The sequence below is a fragment of the Nicotiana sylvestris genome, chromosome 5, assembly GCF_000393655.2.
Source record: "Nicotiana sylvestris chromosome 5, ASM39365v2, whole genome shotgun sequence".
NCBI classification, from domain to species: domain Eukaryota; kingdom Viridiplantae; phylum Streptophyta; class Magnoliopsida; order Solanales; family Solanaceae; genus Nicotiana; species Nicotiana sylvestris.
In genome coordinates this window covers 35,052,982-35,065,785 of record NC_091061.1, presented here as the reverse complement: position 1 = coordinate 35,065,785, position 12,804 = coordinate 35,052,982, and the positions used below count along the sequence as shown (strand labels likewise).

General features: G+C 36.9%; 2 protein-coding genes across 2 annotated transcripts; both read left to right on the top strand.

The window, feature by feature from the left end:
- The first annotated feature begins 420 nt into the window (after positions 1-420).
- LOC138868501 (uncharacterized) lies at positions 421-7,015 on the top strand. The gene is made up of 5 exons (XM_070146056.1): positions 421-685; positions 1,813-1,864; positions 1,984-2,044; positions 2,502-2,564; positions 5,687-7,015. The coding sequence occupies exons 1-5, from the start codon at positions 421-423 to the stop codon at positions 7,013-7,015; spliced, it is 1,770 nt and encodes a 589-aa protein (XP_070002157.1).
- A 272-nt stretch (positions 7,016-7,287) lies between these two features.
- Positions 7,288-7,701, top strand: LOC104232768 (uncharacterized). The gene has a single exon (XM_009786035.2). It carries the CDS (start codon positions 7,288-7,290, stop codon positions 7,699-7,701), a length of 414 nt encoding a protein of 137 aa, XP_009784337.2.
- The last annotated feature ends 5,103 nt before the right edge of the window (positions 7,702-12,804 follow it).

Here is a 12,804-nt window from a genome sequence, read left to right as displayed (position 1 = left end):
ATGGATTTTGTAGTTGGGTTGCCAAGTACTTTTAATAAACATGATTCAGTATGGGTGATCGTGTACAGACTCACAAAGTCCGCACATTTCGCACCAGTTCGAGTTACTCATACTGTAGAACAACTAGTAGATATATACCTCTATGAGATAGTTCGGCTTCATGGTGTGCCTATTTCCATAATATCGGATCGGGGTGCACAATTTACTACTGAATTTTGGAAGTCATTTCAAAAGTCTTTGGGTTCTCAGGTTGAGTTGAGCACAACTTTCCATCCACAGACGGACAGACAGTCCAAACGGGTTATTCAGATCTTGGAGGACATGCTTAGAGCTTGTGTAATTGATTTTGGTAGTCATTGGGATAATCAGTTGCCGTTAGCAGAGTTTGCTTATAATAACCGTTATCAGTCGAGTATATAGATGGCTCCGTTTGAAGCTCTATATGGTCGTAAGTGTCGTTCACCAGTTGGATGGTTTGAACCCGGTGAAACACAACTATTGGGCCCAGATTTGGTTCAACAAGATTTGGAGAAAGTTGCATTGATACGAGAACGACTTCGGACAGCTCAAAGTAGACAAAAATCCTACGCAGATAAGAGAGTTCGTGATTTGGAGTTCATGAAAGGAGAAAAAGTCTTTTTGAAGGTGTCCCCTATGAAAGGAGTCATGAGATTTGGGCGCAAAGGTAAGCTAAGTTCGAGGTATATTGGTCCATATGAGATTTTAGATCGAATCAGATTGGTGGCGTATAAACTTGCCTTGCCTCCGAGGTTGTCTGCGGTTCATCCCGTATTTCATGTGTTTATGCTTAGACGATATGTTCATGATGATAAGCATAAGATTTAGCCGGAGAATGTGGAGCTTGATGAGAACTTAACTTAGGAAGAAGGTCCGCTAGCTATTCTTGATAGGCAAGTGCGGCAATTGAGGTCAAAAAAGGTTGCTTCAATGAAAGTATTATGGCGTAATCATCCAACAGAGGAAGCTACGTGGGAGTTCGAAGTAGACATGCGAAGCAAGTACCCCCAGTTGTTTGAGATATCAGGTACACTTTCTAACTCGTTCGAGGACGAACGCTTGTTTAAGTGGGGGAGAATGTACTAACCAATAATTTATATATATATATTGATTTACTTAAGAGTTTTAAAATGTATTGAAATGATTAATGGCCTAATTTATAATTATATCTGATGGTTGGATAATAAAGCAATTGGGATAAAATATATGGTAAAAGTTAGAGCTAGGCCTATATATATGTATTTTTATGGTGGCCCACATGGAAAGACATAATATACAGAACAATGAAAATTATGGTCTTATTTACTACTACAAAGAAAGGAAAAGGAAAAAAAGAAGAAAACCCCTGATAAAATAGAATACAGGAGACCAGACGGACGGCGAAATAAGAGATTAGAGGCAGTGGACTATAATTTGGCGTGAAAGAAAACAAAAGCACCAGGTATTAATTCTTACAATGGTACATGGAATTCAATTTGCATGAAGAATATTCTGGATATTGATTACTACTTTCACTATGGTTTATGAAGATATAATGGTTGAATGGTGATTGGATAATAATGAGGGAACTAATGAGTGTTAGCTTTTAAAGAATAAATATGAGATGAGAATTTTGGATGAACAAGGATTTTTGTACACTTATACAGAGAATTGAACCTATTTAAGAGCTACGGTATTGGATTATTTATTATTAAGTACATAAAGTATAATTGTCAATCATGATGTAATGATTGCAAGTAATGATGAAGGCAATAATAAAGTGATATAAACTATATGGTATAAGTTATGGTATAGTTTGTGAAGCTACTAATGTTTCGGCACTTTTGAAGTACTACTGTTGGCCAATGTTTGTATACAATAATTTGTTAATTGGACTAGGGGTTGACCTTGATTTTGACTCGTCTTAAGATTACAAAAATTATTCACGTAAACTAATTAGGACGTGTTATTCAATATTTTGGATAGATTGAGGCCATTTGGTTGGTTTTCTAGACGTTGCAAGGTTGGAGAACTTTCTGTTAGCGAGGTAAGTGAGACTTTAAGCTTTGATACTTGCTTTTCTAAAACCCATTTTGAAAGTGTGTTTTCTCTGCCTGGTCTATGTGTTGGGACAAGCGTGCGCTTGGCAGAGTCGGTGGTTTTAGACTAGCCGCAAATATATTATTTTATTAAGAAAAAAATATTATTTTATAAGTTTGATAGTGTGATATGGCTGTGCGCCATGAGGTTGAGTCTTATAGTTTGATTCGGCTGTGAGACATGATATTGGGTTTGATACGGCTATGCGTCATGATATTGAGTTTGATACGGTTGTGTGCCATGATATTGAGTTATTGTATAATTATAATATTTACTATATCATTCATGTTGCAGTGTGTTTGTATTTTCTAGCATTTTTTCCAGAGGTATTTAGAGTGGCGGGTCGAGGATATTAATGGGTTATATTTACGTATAACTCACTCCTTACCTGCATCGCTATGCAGATACCGTTGCGAGAGATAGAGTTAGTGGCTGACGAGTTTGTTCGAGTGGATTCTATTGTTGAGGTGAGCCACCGCATTGTTCGCGGAGGCTTCGTTTCGGACTTTCTTAGTTCGTGTTAGTTATTTCTTTTTTTGAGGTTTGCATACCCGTCAATAAGACTCATAATACTCTGTTAGATGCTCCATGGTCTTATCGTGGGATTTGGGCTAGAGTTTTATTATTTGAGTGATTGTGGGTTTTTCTATCAATTGACTAAGGTATTGGGCGATAATCATTACCTCTTTAATTATTAATAATACTTTAGGACTGCACTTTTTCTCTCTGTGTTCGTGTGTAAATGGTTAAACGTTAGAGAAAAGGGTTCGCCTGGCAGATGGTGTTATCTGGGTGCCAGTAACGTCTAGGAGGTAGTTTGAGACGTGACAATAATAAACCCCAAACCATAAACAAGCACTAAATTAAACACCCATAAGGTTTACATACTAGGGTTGGGTTACAACTCTAGTAAAAATCTTGCTACTCATGCTTGAAATTGAAGAAATAGAAGAAGAGATGCTAATTAAACTCATATTGTAAAATCAAAATGATAAAATCTATGTTAAAATATTCCAAAATATGAAAGACTACTAAAAGAAGCAAAGAAAAACGGCTATTGTAGTTCCTGGTGTCAAAAGTTGACCTAATTTTGTGAAACTTGTCTATTTATACAGGGCTGAAAATTTCGGACAAAAAAGTCATTCGGGATGTTCTGCAGCCGCACAATTCCATGTGCAGTCTGCAGAAGTGTACATCTTGCAGGAGCTGGGATTCTGCAGCTGCACAATTCCCCCACTACGGCCATGAGCCAATGTTTCTACTGTCCGCAGAGTTATCACTGTGGCCACAATCTGTTTTTCTGCGGACCGCATCTGTCTTTCCGCGGCCGCAAGGCATATCTTCTCTTGAGGGACTTCGACTTTGGAAAATTGCACACCCTCTGAAGTTGATTTCCAATTCTTCAATTGCGGCCGCACAATTCCTTTACCGACCACATTTTGCTAGGAAGCTTGTTAGGTTTTCCTTTATTGTTTGCGGCCGCAGATGGAATTCTGCGGTCCACACTTTGCAAGTTCTTGTGCCTTTTGTTGCCATGTGTTTTGATTACTCCTTTTTGAGTCTAATTTCATATTAGGAGTCCAACTTCCAACATTCAAGCAATTTTGCACATTTTATCAGTTTCGAGAACAAAACTAAATGCTTTAAACTAAAATAAAAGCTAAAAGGCGCTAATAAATAGTCAAAATCCTCACTTATCAGGGAGTTCACACCACTTTTGAAGTGAAAATATATTCATTACATGTTTCTTATGTGTAGGAACAAACTTATGCGAAAAATGAGCAAATAGAAGAAAAATTGGTGAAAAAAAAGAACTGAAGAGAAAAGTCCCGGATTGTAAAGCAAGATTCACTTCGCCAGACTAGGACCAGAGAAGAAGAAACAAGAAAAGTCTTGGGAAATGAAACGACATTCACTTCACCAGACTGGGACGAAAAGAGAGAAAGAAAATAGAATGGGCGGCAAAGTGGCCATGGCTTCGCGAGACCGAGACCAAAAGAGAGAAAAAAATAGAGTGGGCAGCGAAGTGCCCATGGCTTCACGTGACTGGGACTGGATACAACTGAAAACACATGCACATCATCTCTCTTGAACCCTTTCTCTTTCTTTTACTCACTCAAATATAAACACGCACAGACACCTCCCTCCACCATCACGCCACCACTGTCCACCCTAACGCCGCCCATTAGACTAATGTAGAGGGGCTCCAGACAGGTGCGGATTTACTTGGGAGGGGGTGGGTCACGTGAACCCATCCTCCTCTCCCTAAACTGTATATAGCAATAGTAAATTTCAACATAAAATACTTAAATTTGTATGGGTGAACCCACCCTCAAGTGAGCATTGTAGTGTACTGGTAGAGGAGTGCACCTTCCATTTACCAGGTCAGTAGTTCGATTCCCCACGTTTCCTCTTTTAAAATTATCCATTATTTCACTTTTTAATAATTAATAAATTGGGTACATCCCATGCTCCTGGCCCACCATGTAAAGTTTTCTGCTCCTTTAGAAGAGACGATTCTTTTTTTCTTTTCATCTTAATATTACCTAATAGTAGTGCACAACTCCTTCTTTAGTCACTTTTCAAAATCCCTAAATCAAAAGCACCTCTCTAGAAAACACTCTCTAGCCCCAAGTGTTTTACAACAACAAAATACCAATTTTTTTTGCAAACTAAGGTCACATATTTTTCCAATTTCTTTATCAATCTTACTGCTTCTTTTGTTTCTTTATCTTTTTTCTTTGATTTGTGAAGTACTGAAGTTGGGTTGAAATATTGTTGATTATTTGAATGTTTAAAATTTATTTTGACAGACAAGAACGGGAAGAAGTGTTATAATCGGCATCGACAAGCTTTAAATCTCGTCTTCAGCTCTTCAAAATTGGTATTTCTCTTTGCCTCTTCACTTCTTTATCTTCTCAGAGTAATGTCATTCTTGTTAATATTACCCTATCCATATTTGCTTGAATTTTTTGTTTTAAAAGTACTGAAACTATTTATGGCTTGTTGCTGCACTTCTTAAAAAATGACATTAACTTTCTTATTCCCAAATAGTTGCCCACTACTTGTAACTTGTAATTCTTCTAATTGTGAACTTGTGATTTTTGTGATTGTGATTGATTTGTACTTTTATAATTGTTTTGGATTCAGTTTGAGTAGAATTGTGAAAATTTTATTTTGTAGGAAAGGTAATCTTGACATTGAAATGGATAAATTTCTCATCAAGCTAAATGTTGGCCAACCAAGTTCTAGTTTTAGTCGGCCATCTGCGAGTTCACAAATAAATCCAGAAATTCAAAAGGAAACACATCCTTCCCCACATTTAGAGCTTAATTTGGAATCTCTTGAAGTGGATCCCAAAGAAAGATTACCTATTTCGAGTTATGGTCCTAATATTCGAGATGAAGTGAGGAGATATTATATTCAAATGGGGCCTCGTAAACCGATAGGCCATGTCTTTCCTAAAACTAAGTTTGGGAACAAAATGCGTCAATTTTGTCCCACTTGGTTCAAAGGACCATATTCTCAATAGTTGGAGTATAGCATTAAAGTGGATGCTGCATTTTGTTTATGTTGCTATTTATTCAAGAATGAACTTGAAAGTCGTGGTAATGGGGGAGATGCATTTACAAAAGACGGTTTTAGAGGTTGGAACAAAGCCGTGGAAAGACTTAAAGCACATGTTGGTGATGTGAACAATATCCATCATAAGTGTTTTAATAGGATGCAAGATTTGAAAAATCAACATCAATCGATTCTTTCTTCTTTTGACAAGCAAAGCGAAAAAGTAAAAAGTGATTATCGTATGCGCTTAAAAGCCTCAATAGATGTGGCAAGGTTTCTCTTAAGATCGGGATTTCCATTTCGTGGACATGATGAAAGTGAAGATTCTGAATATAAAGGCCCTTTTCTTGAACTTTTGGAATGGCATGGCGATATGCATTCAGATGTGAAAAAAGTAATATTACGCCATGCTCCACAAAATGATATGATGATTTGTCCGACAATTCAAAAAGAGATTGTGGAAGCTTGTGCTAAAGAAACAACTAAAGTTATTATCGAAGACTTGGGTGATGATGTTTTTGGAATATTAGTTGATGAATCAAAAGACATCTCACATAAGGAGCAAATGGCTCTAATTTTGAGATATGTCAACAAAAGTGGAATGATTATAGAGCGATTCTTGGGTATTGTCCATGTGAGTGACACATCTTCCCAACCATTACAAAAAGAGATTTATTCTTTGCTTTTGAAACATTCATTAAGTCCATCCAAGATACGTGGACAGGGTTATGATGGTGCTAGTAATATGCAAGGGGAAAAAAATAGCCTCAAATCTTTGATTTTGAAAGATACTTCGTCTGCATATTCTATTCATTGTTTTGCTCATCAATTGCAACTAGCACTTGTAGCTCTTTCTAAAAAGCATTCGGATGTGGATAATTTATTTTATGTTGTCACTAATGTTTTGAATATTATTGGAGCTTCTTTTAAGTGCAGGGATTCACTTCAGCAACATCAATTGGATAAATTGGAAGAGTTGATTAAAGTTGGAGAAGTTCTTACAGGACAAGGTTTGAATCAAGAACGAGGCCTCCAACGACCGGGTGATACTCGTTGGGGGTCTCATTATAAGACCTTGGAAAATTTCATAGTTTTATTTTCTTCAATTGTTAATGTGCTTAAAGATATGAAACATGAGTGTCTATATCATCTTGATAGATTTGCCGCACAAAATCTTTTGAGCATGATTCAAGAATTTGCTTTTGTATTTATGTTGAACTTGATGTTTAAGGTTTTGTTATTGACTAATATATTGAACAAAGTTCTACAAAAGAAAGATCAAGATATCGTTAGTGCTATGGGAATGCTTGACCTTGCAAAGAAAAGACTACAAAAGATGAGAGAAGAGGAATGAGACTCTTTGATGAAGGAGGTTTGCTCATTTTGTAGTAAACATGACATTGCAATTCCCAACATGGATGAATACTATGTTATTGGAAAGTCGAAACGTAAGAGATCCGAAGGTTCCTATTTACATCACTTTCGTGTGGAAGTATTTTATGCCGTTATTGATTTGGAGCTTCAAGAGCTTAATAGCCGTTTTGATGTAGTGACTAGCGACTTACTCCCTGGTATGGCTAGTTTGAGTCGGTTGATTCATTTGCAAATTTTGACAAGAACAAGATAATGAAACTGGCCAAGTATTATCCAAGTGAATTTGATGAAAACAAGCTTCGGGAACTTGGTTTTCAACTCGATAGCTTCATTGTCTATGCTCAAAAGTGTGATAGAAAGTTTCTTAACTTGAAAGGAATTAAAGATCTTGCTAGAGTTATGGTTGAGACAAAAGTTGATCAGACTTGGACACATGTATATTTACTTGTGAAGTTTACTTTGATTATACCTGTTGCTACCGCAAGTGTGGAAAGAGCATTCTCATCGATGAAGTACATCAAAAATGATCTACGCAATAGGATGGATGAAGATTTTTTAAACAATTGTTTAGTTTGCTATATAAAGCGTGGAATATTTGAGACTGTAAGTAATGATGCTATTATTAACCGTTTTCAAAGTATGAAAACTCGTCGAGAACAATTGTAAAGTGAATGATGTTTTTTTTGTGTGACTATAATATTAATTATAGTTTTCTCATGAACTTATTGTCATTGTAAAATTATACTTGTTGTTCCTATATCATACCAATGTCTATAAAAATTTAATGGTGCACCCATTCTCTTGAAATCCTGGATACGCCTCTGGCTCCAGACAGTTGATTTAAGTGTTTTATTAAAGGCACTATTGCAGAGGATCTAGGACTAGCCGCTGTGATCGAGGTTCTATTGGTCCTCACCACGACCCGAGTAATTTTGAGGGAGTTTCTGACATCCACTCTACTTTTGATCTTGCTTATTTGTATTTTTGTGATATTGTACAACTAAGGATAGTGCACACTCTTCACTGTGGGGTGGGGGTGTCAGACTTTAATTCTTGTGGCATGTGCTTAATTTTTAGTGATACATTTTGAATTGCATGATCACACTTATGGCCATTGTAATTGTATAATTACAGTAATTTTTTAGTAGTGGCTTAATCCCGGATTTTTTTATTAAAACTACGGTTCTTTACCGAGAATGCCATTTTCTTGAATCGAGTATTTTTAGGTAGATTTTAAAACTTTGTAAAAAATTTGTGGACTTTTCCCGACGATGGACTACCTAGACATTTTTCGTAAGGGACTAAAAGTCTAAAGAAAAATAGAAAACGATTATTTCTCTCTTTTATTTTGTTTTTTGGTTAAACTGACAATGGAATTGGAAGAAGCATGAGTAATTTGTGCTTTTGACATGTTTTATATCGATGCTTAGGTGCGGAGCATTTGAACTAAGTACTTTCTTCATGATCTCTATAATTACATGCCTTGACAATATGTGTGACTTTCTTTTGACATCGAGGCTCATTTTTTTGACTCGTGTGATTAATTCCGTGTCCTGAAATTTTATGATGACTGTACTAGTTACTTTAATTAGAGAGTCAAGTCCAAGTCTTTCTGAGTGGGTCATGTGCATTGTGTGAGGTGGGATCTTGGTGTACTATGTGTCGTCCTTGCTAGTTTAGAACTTGCCCCATGTGTGAGTTGAAGCAAAATGATTAAGTCTTACAAGTTTGGGAAGTGATATAGGCTTTCTTTGATTGACCATTTAGCATATTTGCCTACTAGTGCTAATATTATTCGTAGTCAACCCTTTTGAGCCTGTAGACATTTTCTTTGGCAACCACATTATAAGCTGAATCCCATTTTCTCTTAATCAAATCTTGTTGAACCTTTACCTCTGAAAGCACTTAAGTAGCTAGAACAGTAAAGAAAGAGACTACGTAGCTTTTGAGTGGAACCATAGAAAAGCCAAAAAGGTGCACTTGTGTATAAACAAAAAAAGGTACTAGCCGAAAATACCAAATTAATAAGAGTGAAAAAATAAATAATAAATGAAAAAAAGGAATAACACCTCCTATATCTTTGTCTAGGCTAGTATGTAACTGTAACGATCCGATCGATCATTTTGAGAATTAGCTTTCCGTTTGGTGGCTTAAGGTCTCGAGTAGCTCCGTATGGTTGCATGTATGGTTGAGTTCAGTTTTCGGATAATTTAGAAGGGTGATCTTGTTTTTGAAGTTTAACCAATGAGAGTTGACTGGAGTTTGACTTTTGTATAGACGACTCCAGAATATTGTTTTGATGATTCCAATTGCTTGTATGGTGATTTTGGACTTAGGTGTTCGCTCGGATTTGGATTTGGAGGTTCGTAGGTTAATTTGATGTATTTTGGTGAAAATTGGAAGGTTGAGAGGTTTGACCTGGAGCTGACTTTATTGATATCGGGTTTGAATTTTGATTTTGAGAGTTGGTATAGCTTCATTGTGTCATTTAGAACTTGCATACAAAATTTGACGTCATTCCGGGTTGATTTGATATGATTCGACGTAAAGTTGTTAAAGTTGAAAGTTCATAAGTTCATTAAGTTTGATTGAGGTGCGATTCATGCTTTTGATGTTGTTTGATGTTATTTGAGGCTCGAGCATGTCTGAATTGTGTTATGAAACTTATTGGCATTATCGGACGGGGTTCCGGAGGCCCAGGTGTGTTTCGGATGGGCTACGGGCCTTTTCCTCATATTTTTGATTGCTGATCCGATATCTAGTGTTCCCTTATACACGATCACGAGGTTGGAAAATTTTCTTCTTCACATTCGCAGTGAAGAGGTCGCGATCGTGTTCCTTTGGGAAGCTACCTCATCGCGTTCGCATATTCTGGTCGCGATTGCGTTGTGAGTGAGAAGGCTGGGGAGGCTATAAATGTAGCCTTCGCGTTCGCGGAGTGTTATCATGCCCGCGTAGCTTTAGGGATTTGGTTTATCGCATTCGCATCTCCCTTTTCGCATTTGTGTAGCACATCCTTTGCAGCTGATGATTTTCTTCTTCGCGATCGTATACGAATTTTCGCGATTGCAATGCATATTACCTGGGAAGAAATATAAAGAACTCTATTACAATGGTTTGCCCATTTCTATCATATCTTGAGTTGTAGACCTCAGATTTGGGCGATTTGTTTAGCATATTTTCACACATTAGTGTTCTTTATACGGATTTGATTATATTTCGTAATTTCATCTTTGTTTTTAACATTAAGTAAGTGATTTGAATGAGAGAAAATGAGAATTTTTGTATAAACTTTCAAAAAATGTAAAATGATGATTTAAAGGATAATTTGATGTCGGAATTTGATAATTTTGGTATGATTGGACTCGTATCGGGATGGGTGTTTGGATTTTGTAAATTTTGTCGGGTTCCAAGGTATGAGCCCGGGGTTGACTTTTAGTTTTCATTAAAGATCGAAGCTTTATTATCCAGAATTGTTTCCTATGGTTTTCATTTATGATATTAAGTTATTTTGGCTAGATTTGAGCCGTTCGGAGATTGTTTCACTCGAGAATGTCATTTTAGAGTATCAATCTAGCTTCTTTGAGGTAAGTATCTTTCCTACTTTATGTGGGGGAACTACCCCTTAGTATTTAAGTCTTTTATGCTATTTGTGTCATGTGAAAGCCGTGTACGCGAGGTGATGAGTACGTACTCAGGCTTATATATGGAAATTGACCAGTCTAGACTCTTAAGCTTCTTTCATGTACTTATTTGAAATTTGTTAGCACATGTTATATCTTCTATCCGTCATGTCTTCTATTACATGAGTTATTTGGGATTGTCGTTACATGTCACATTCTTTACTTGTCTAGTTTACTCTTATATGCTTTATTTGGAGTTGTTACCACTTTTACCATTACGTGATCTGTTTTATTGTTGAGTTTCTTTTTATTGAGATTATTGTTACTTGATATCCCTTGTTGCCAGTTTATTCTTATGCCTTTAGACGTAGTGCTAGCTCGTGTCATCCCTTTCAGTGTTAGCTTAATTCATACACTAGAATCCGAAGTTTTCCATTCCATGGATATAATTTCACTATTGAGATTATCCTTAAATAATTAATTGGAACTGAGGTTATCGAGAATTATTAACCTATTTTAATTGAAGTGATGTTTAAAGGGGGTGTTGTTCCTTGTTGAGTTACATTTTCGTTCTTTTTGTTGTTATTGAGATTCCATATGCGTTGTGTTAAGACGTGGGTTATTTGTTGTGAATATATTGATATCGTTGAATCTTTGGAAAGATTGTGGCCTATGGGCACTTGTGATATGAGTTGATATGTTGTGTTGTTGTGATGATAGCACATGTGCTTTGTTGTATGGTTTGGTTGTTGTTATGCAGAGTATAAGGGTGGCATTTCACCATTGTTGTTATTCAGAGTGTAAGGGTGATATTTCACCATTATTGTTATGTGGGGCGTACAAGTGACATCTCACTGTTGTTGAATGTACGTAGTGATACGGGTGGCTATTGTGTTATTGTCCGGCCGGAGCGATAATGATGGCTATTATACAATGTGATACATGTGGCTATAGGAGATATAAGGGTGGCTAATGATAATATCAGGGCGGAGTGATACGGGTCAGAGAGATAAAGATGTCTATAGGGGAGATAATGATGGCTAATGATAATGTCAAGGCAGAGTGATACAGGTGGCTATCGGAGAGATAAGGGTGGCAATGTCAGGGATAATGTGCGATGGTTTGGAGACATTGTGTTGGTGATTTTCATGTGATGGTGTGCTTTTCCTTGTGTTTGTCATACACCTTGCGCGACTTGCTTTGTTGTTTCAATGAGCTATTCGTTTTCTTTAATATTACTTGTTGACTTGGGCTGCAGTAGTACACTCACACAAACATACACCATAGCATGCCACTTATACTAGCTCAGGAGCATGAAATTTGACATTTATTGATCATGCCCATATGTTCTTGTATTATCCATTTTCATGTTGCTATTGAGCCTGTTATCATACCGTGCGGATTGTAATTGTGAGCCTGTGACTATGCCAAGTGGATTGTGATTATGAGCATGTGACTATACCGGGCGGATTGTAAGTGTGAGCCTATGACTATGCCAGGCAAATTGTGATTTTGGCACGTGACTTGTCCTTACGGTTGTGATTCGAGATGTGTGCACAAGGTGCCGTGATTATGTGATGGTGGGTTGAGACCCGTGACTTGTGACTATGAGATAAAGTATCACAGAGTGATTTTGTAGTGAAACTTGTAGAGAACAACTTGATTAATTGATTTGCCTTTGTGTTCCTTAGTTGGTTTGAATAATACTATACGGTGTTCTTATTGCTTTACTGTTTATATCACTTGTTGATTCTTGATGCCATTTACTGATTCCTACTTTCCATTATTAGCTTTATACTTCTCTACTGCACAGGTTATTTTGTCTAGTGAGTGTCTTGACTGTACCTCGTCACTACTCTACCGAGGTTAGTCTTAATACTTACTGGGTACTGACCATGTTATACTCATACTATACGTCTGCATATTTTGTGCAGAGCCAGGTATTGGATATATCGGACCCGGCAAAGTTAGCTTGTTGATCGCGAAGATTCTAGGTAGAGCTTCTTGGTCGTCACAGTCCCTTGGAGTCTCTTCCTTACATTGTACTGTACGTTTGCCATTTGAGCAGTATGGTATTTCGATCCTTGAGATCATTCCATGTATTCAACTAGAGTTCGCTACTCTATACTACCAGTCTTTGGAAGTT

Bases quoted from the DNA above. Each gene is read 5' to 3' on its own strand.
- LOC138868501 (XM_070146056.1), top strand. From the start codon at position 421: ATGGCTCCGTTTGAAGCTCTATATGGTCGTAAGTGTCGTTCACCAGTT. The intron at 686-1,812 runs GTAAGCTAAGTT...GTTATGGTATAG, and splicing joins CATGAGATTTGGGCGCAAAG to TTTGTGAAGCTACTAATGTT. The intron at 2,565-5,686 runs GTGAGCCACCGC...TATTTATTCAAG, and splicing joins GAGTGGATTCTATTGTTGAG to AATGAACTTGAAAGTCGTGG.
- LOC104232768 (XM_009786035.2), top strand. From the start codon at position 7,288: ATGAAACTGGCCAAGTATTATCCAAGTGAATTTGATGAAAACAAGCTT.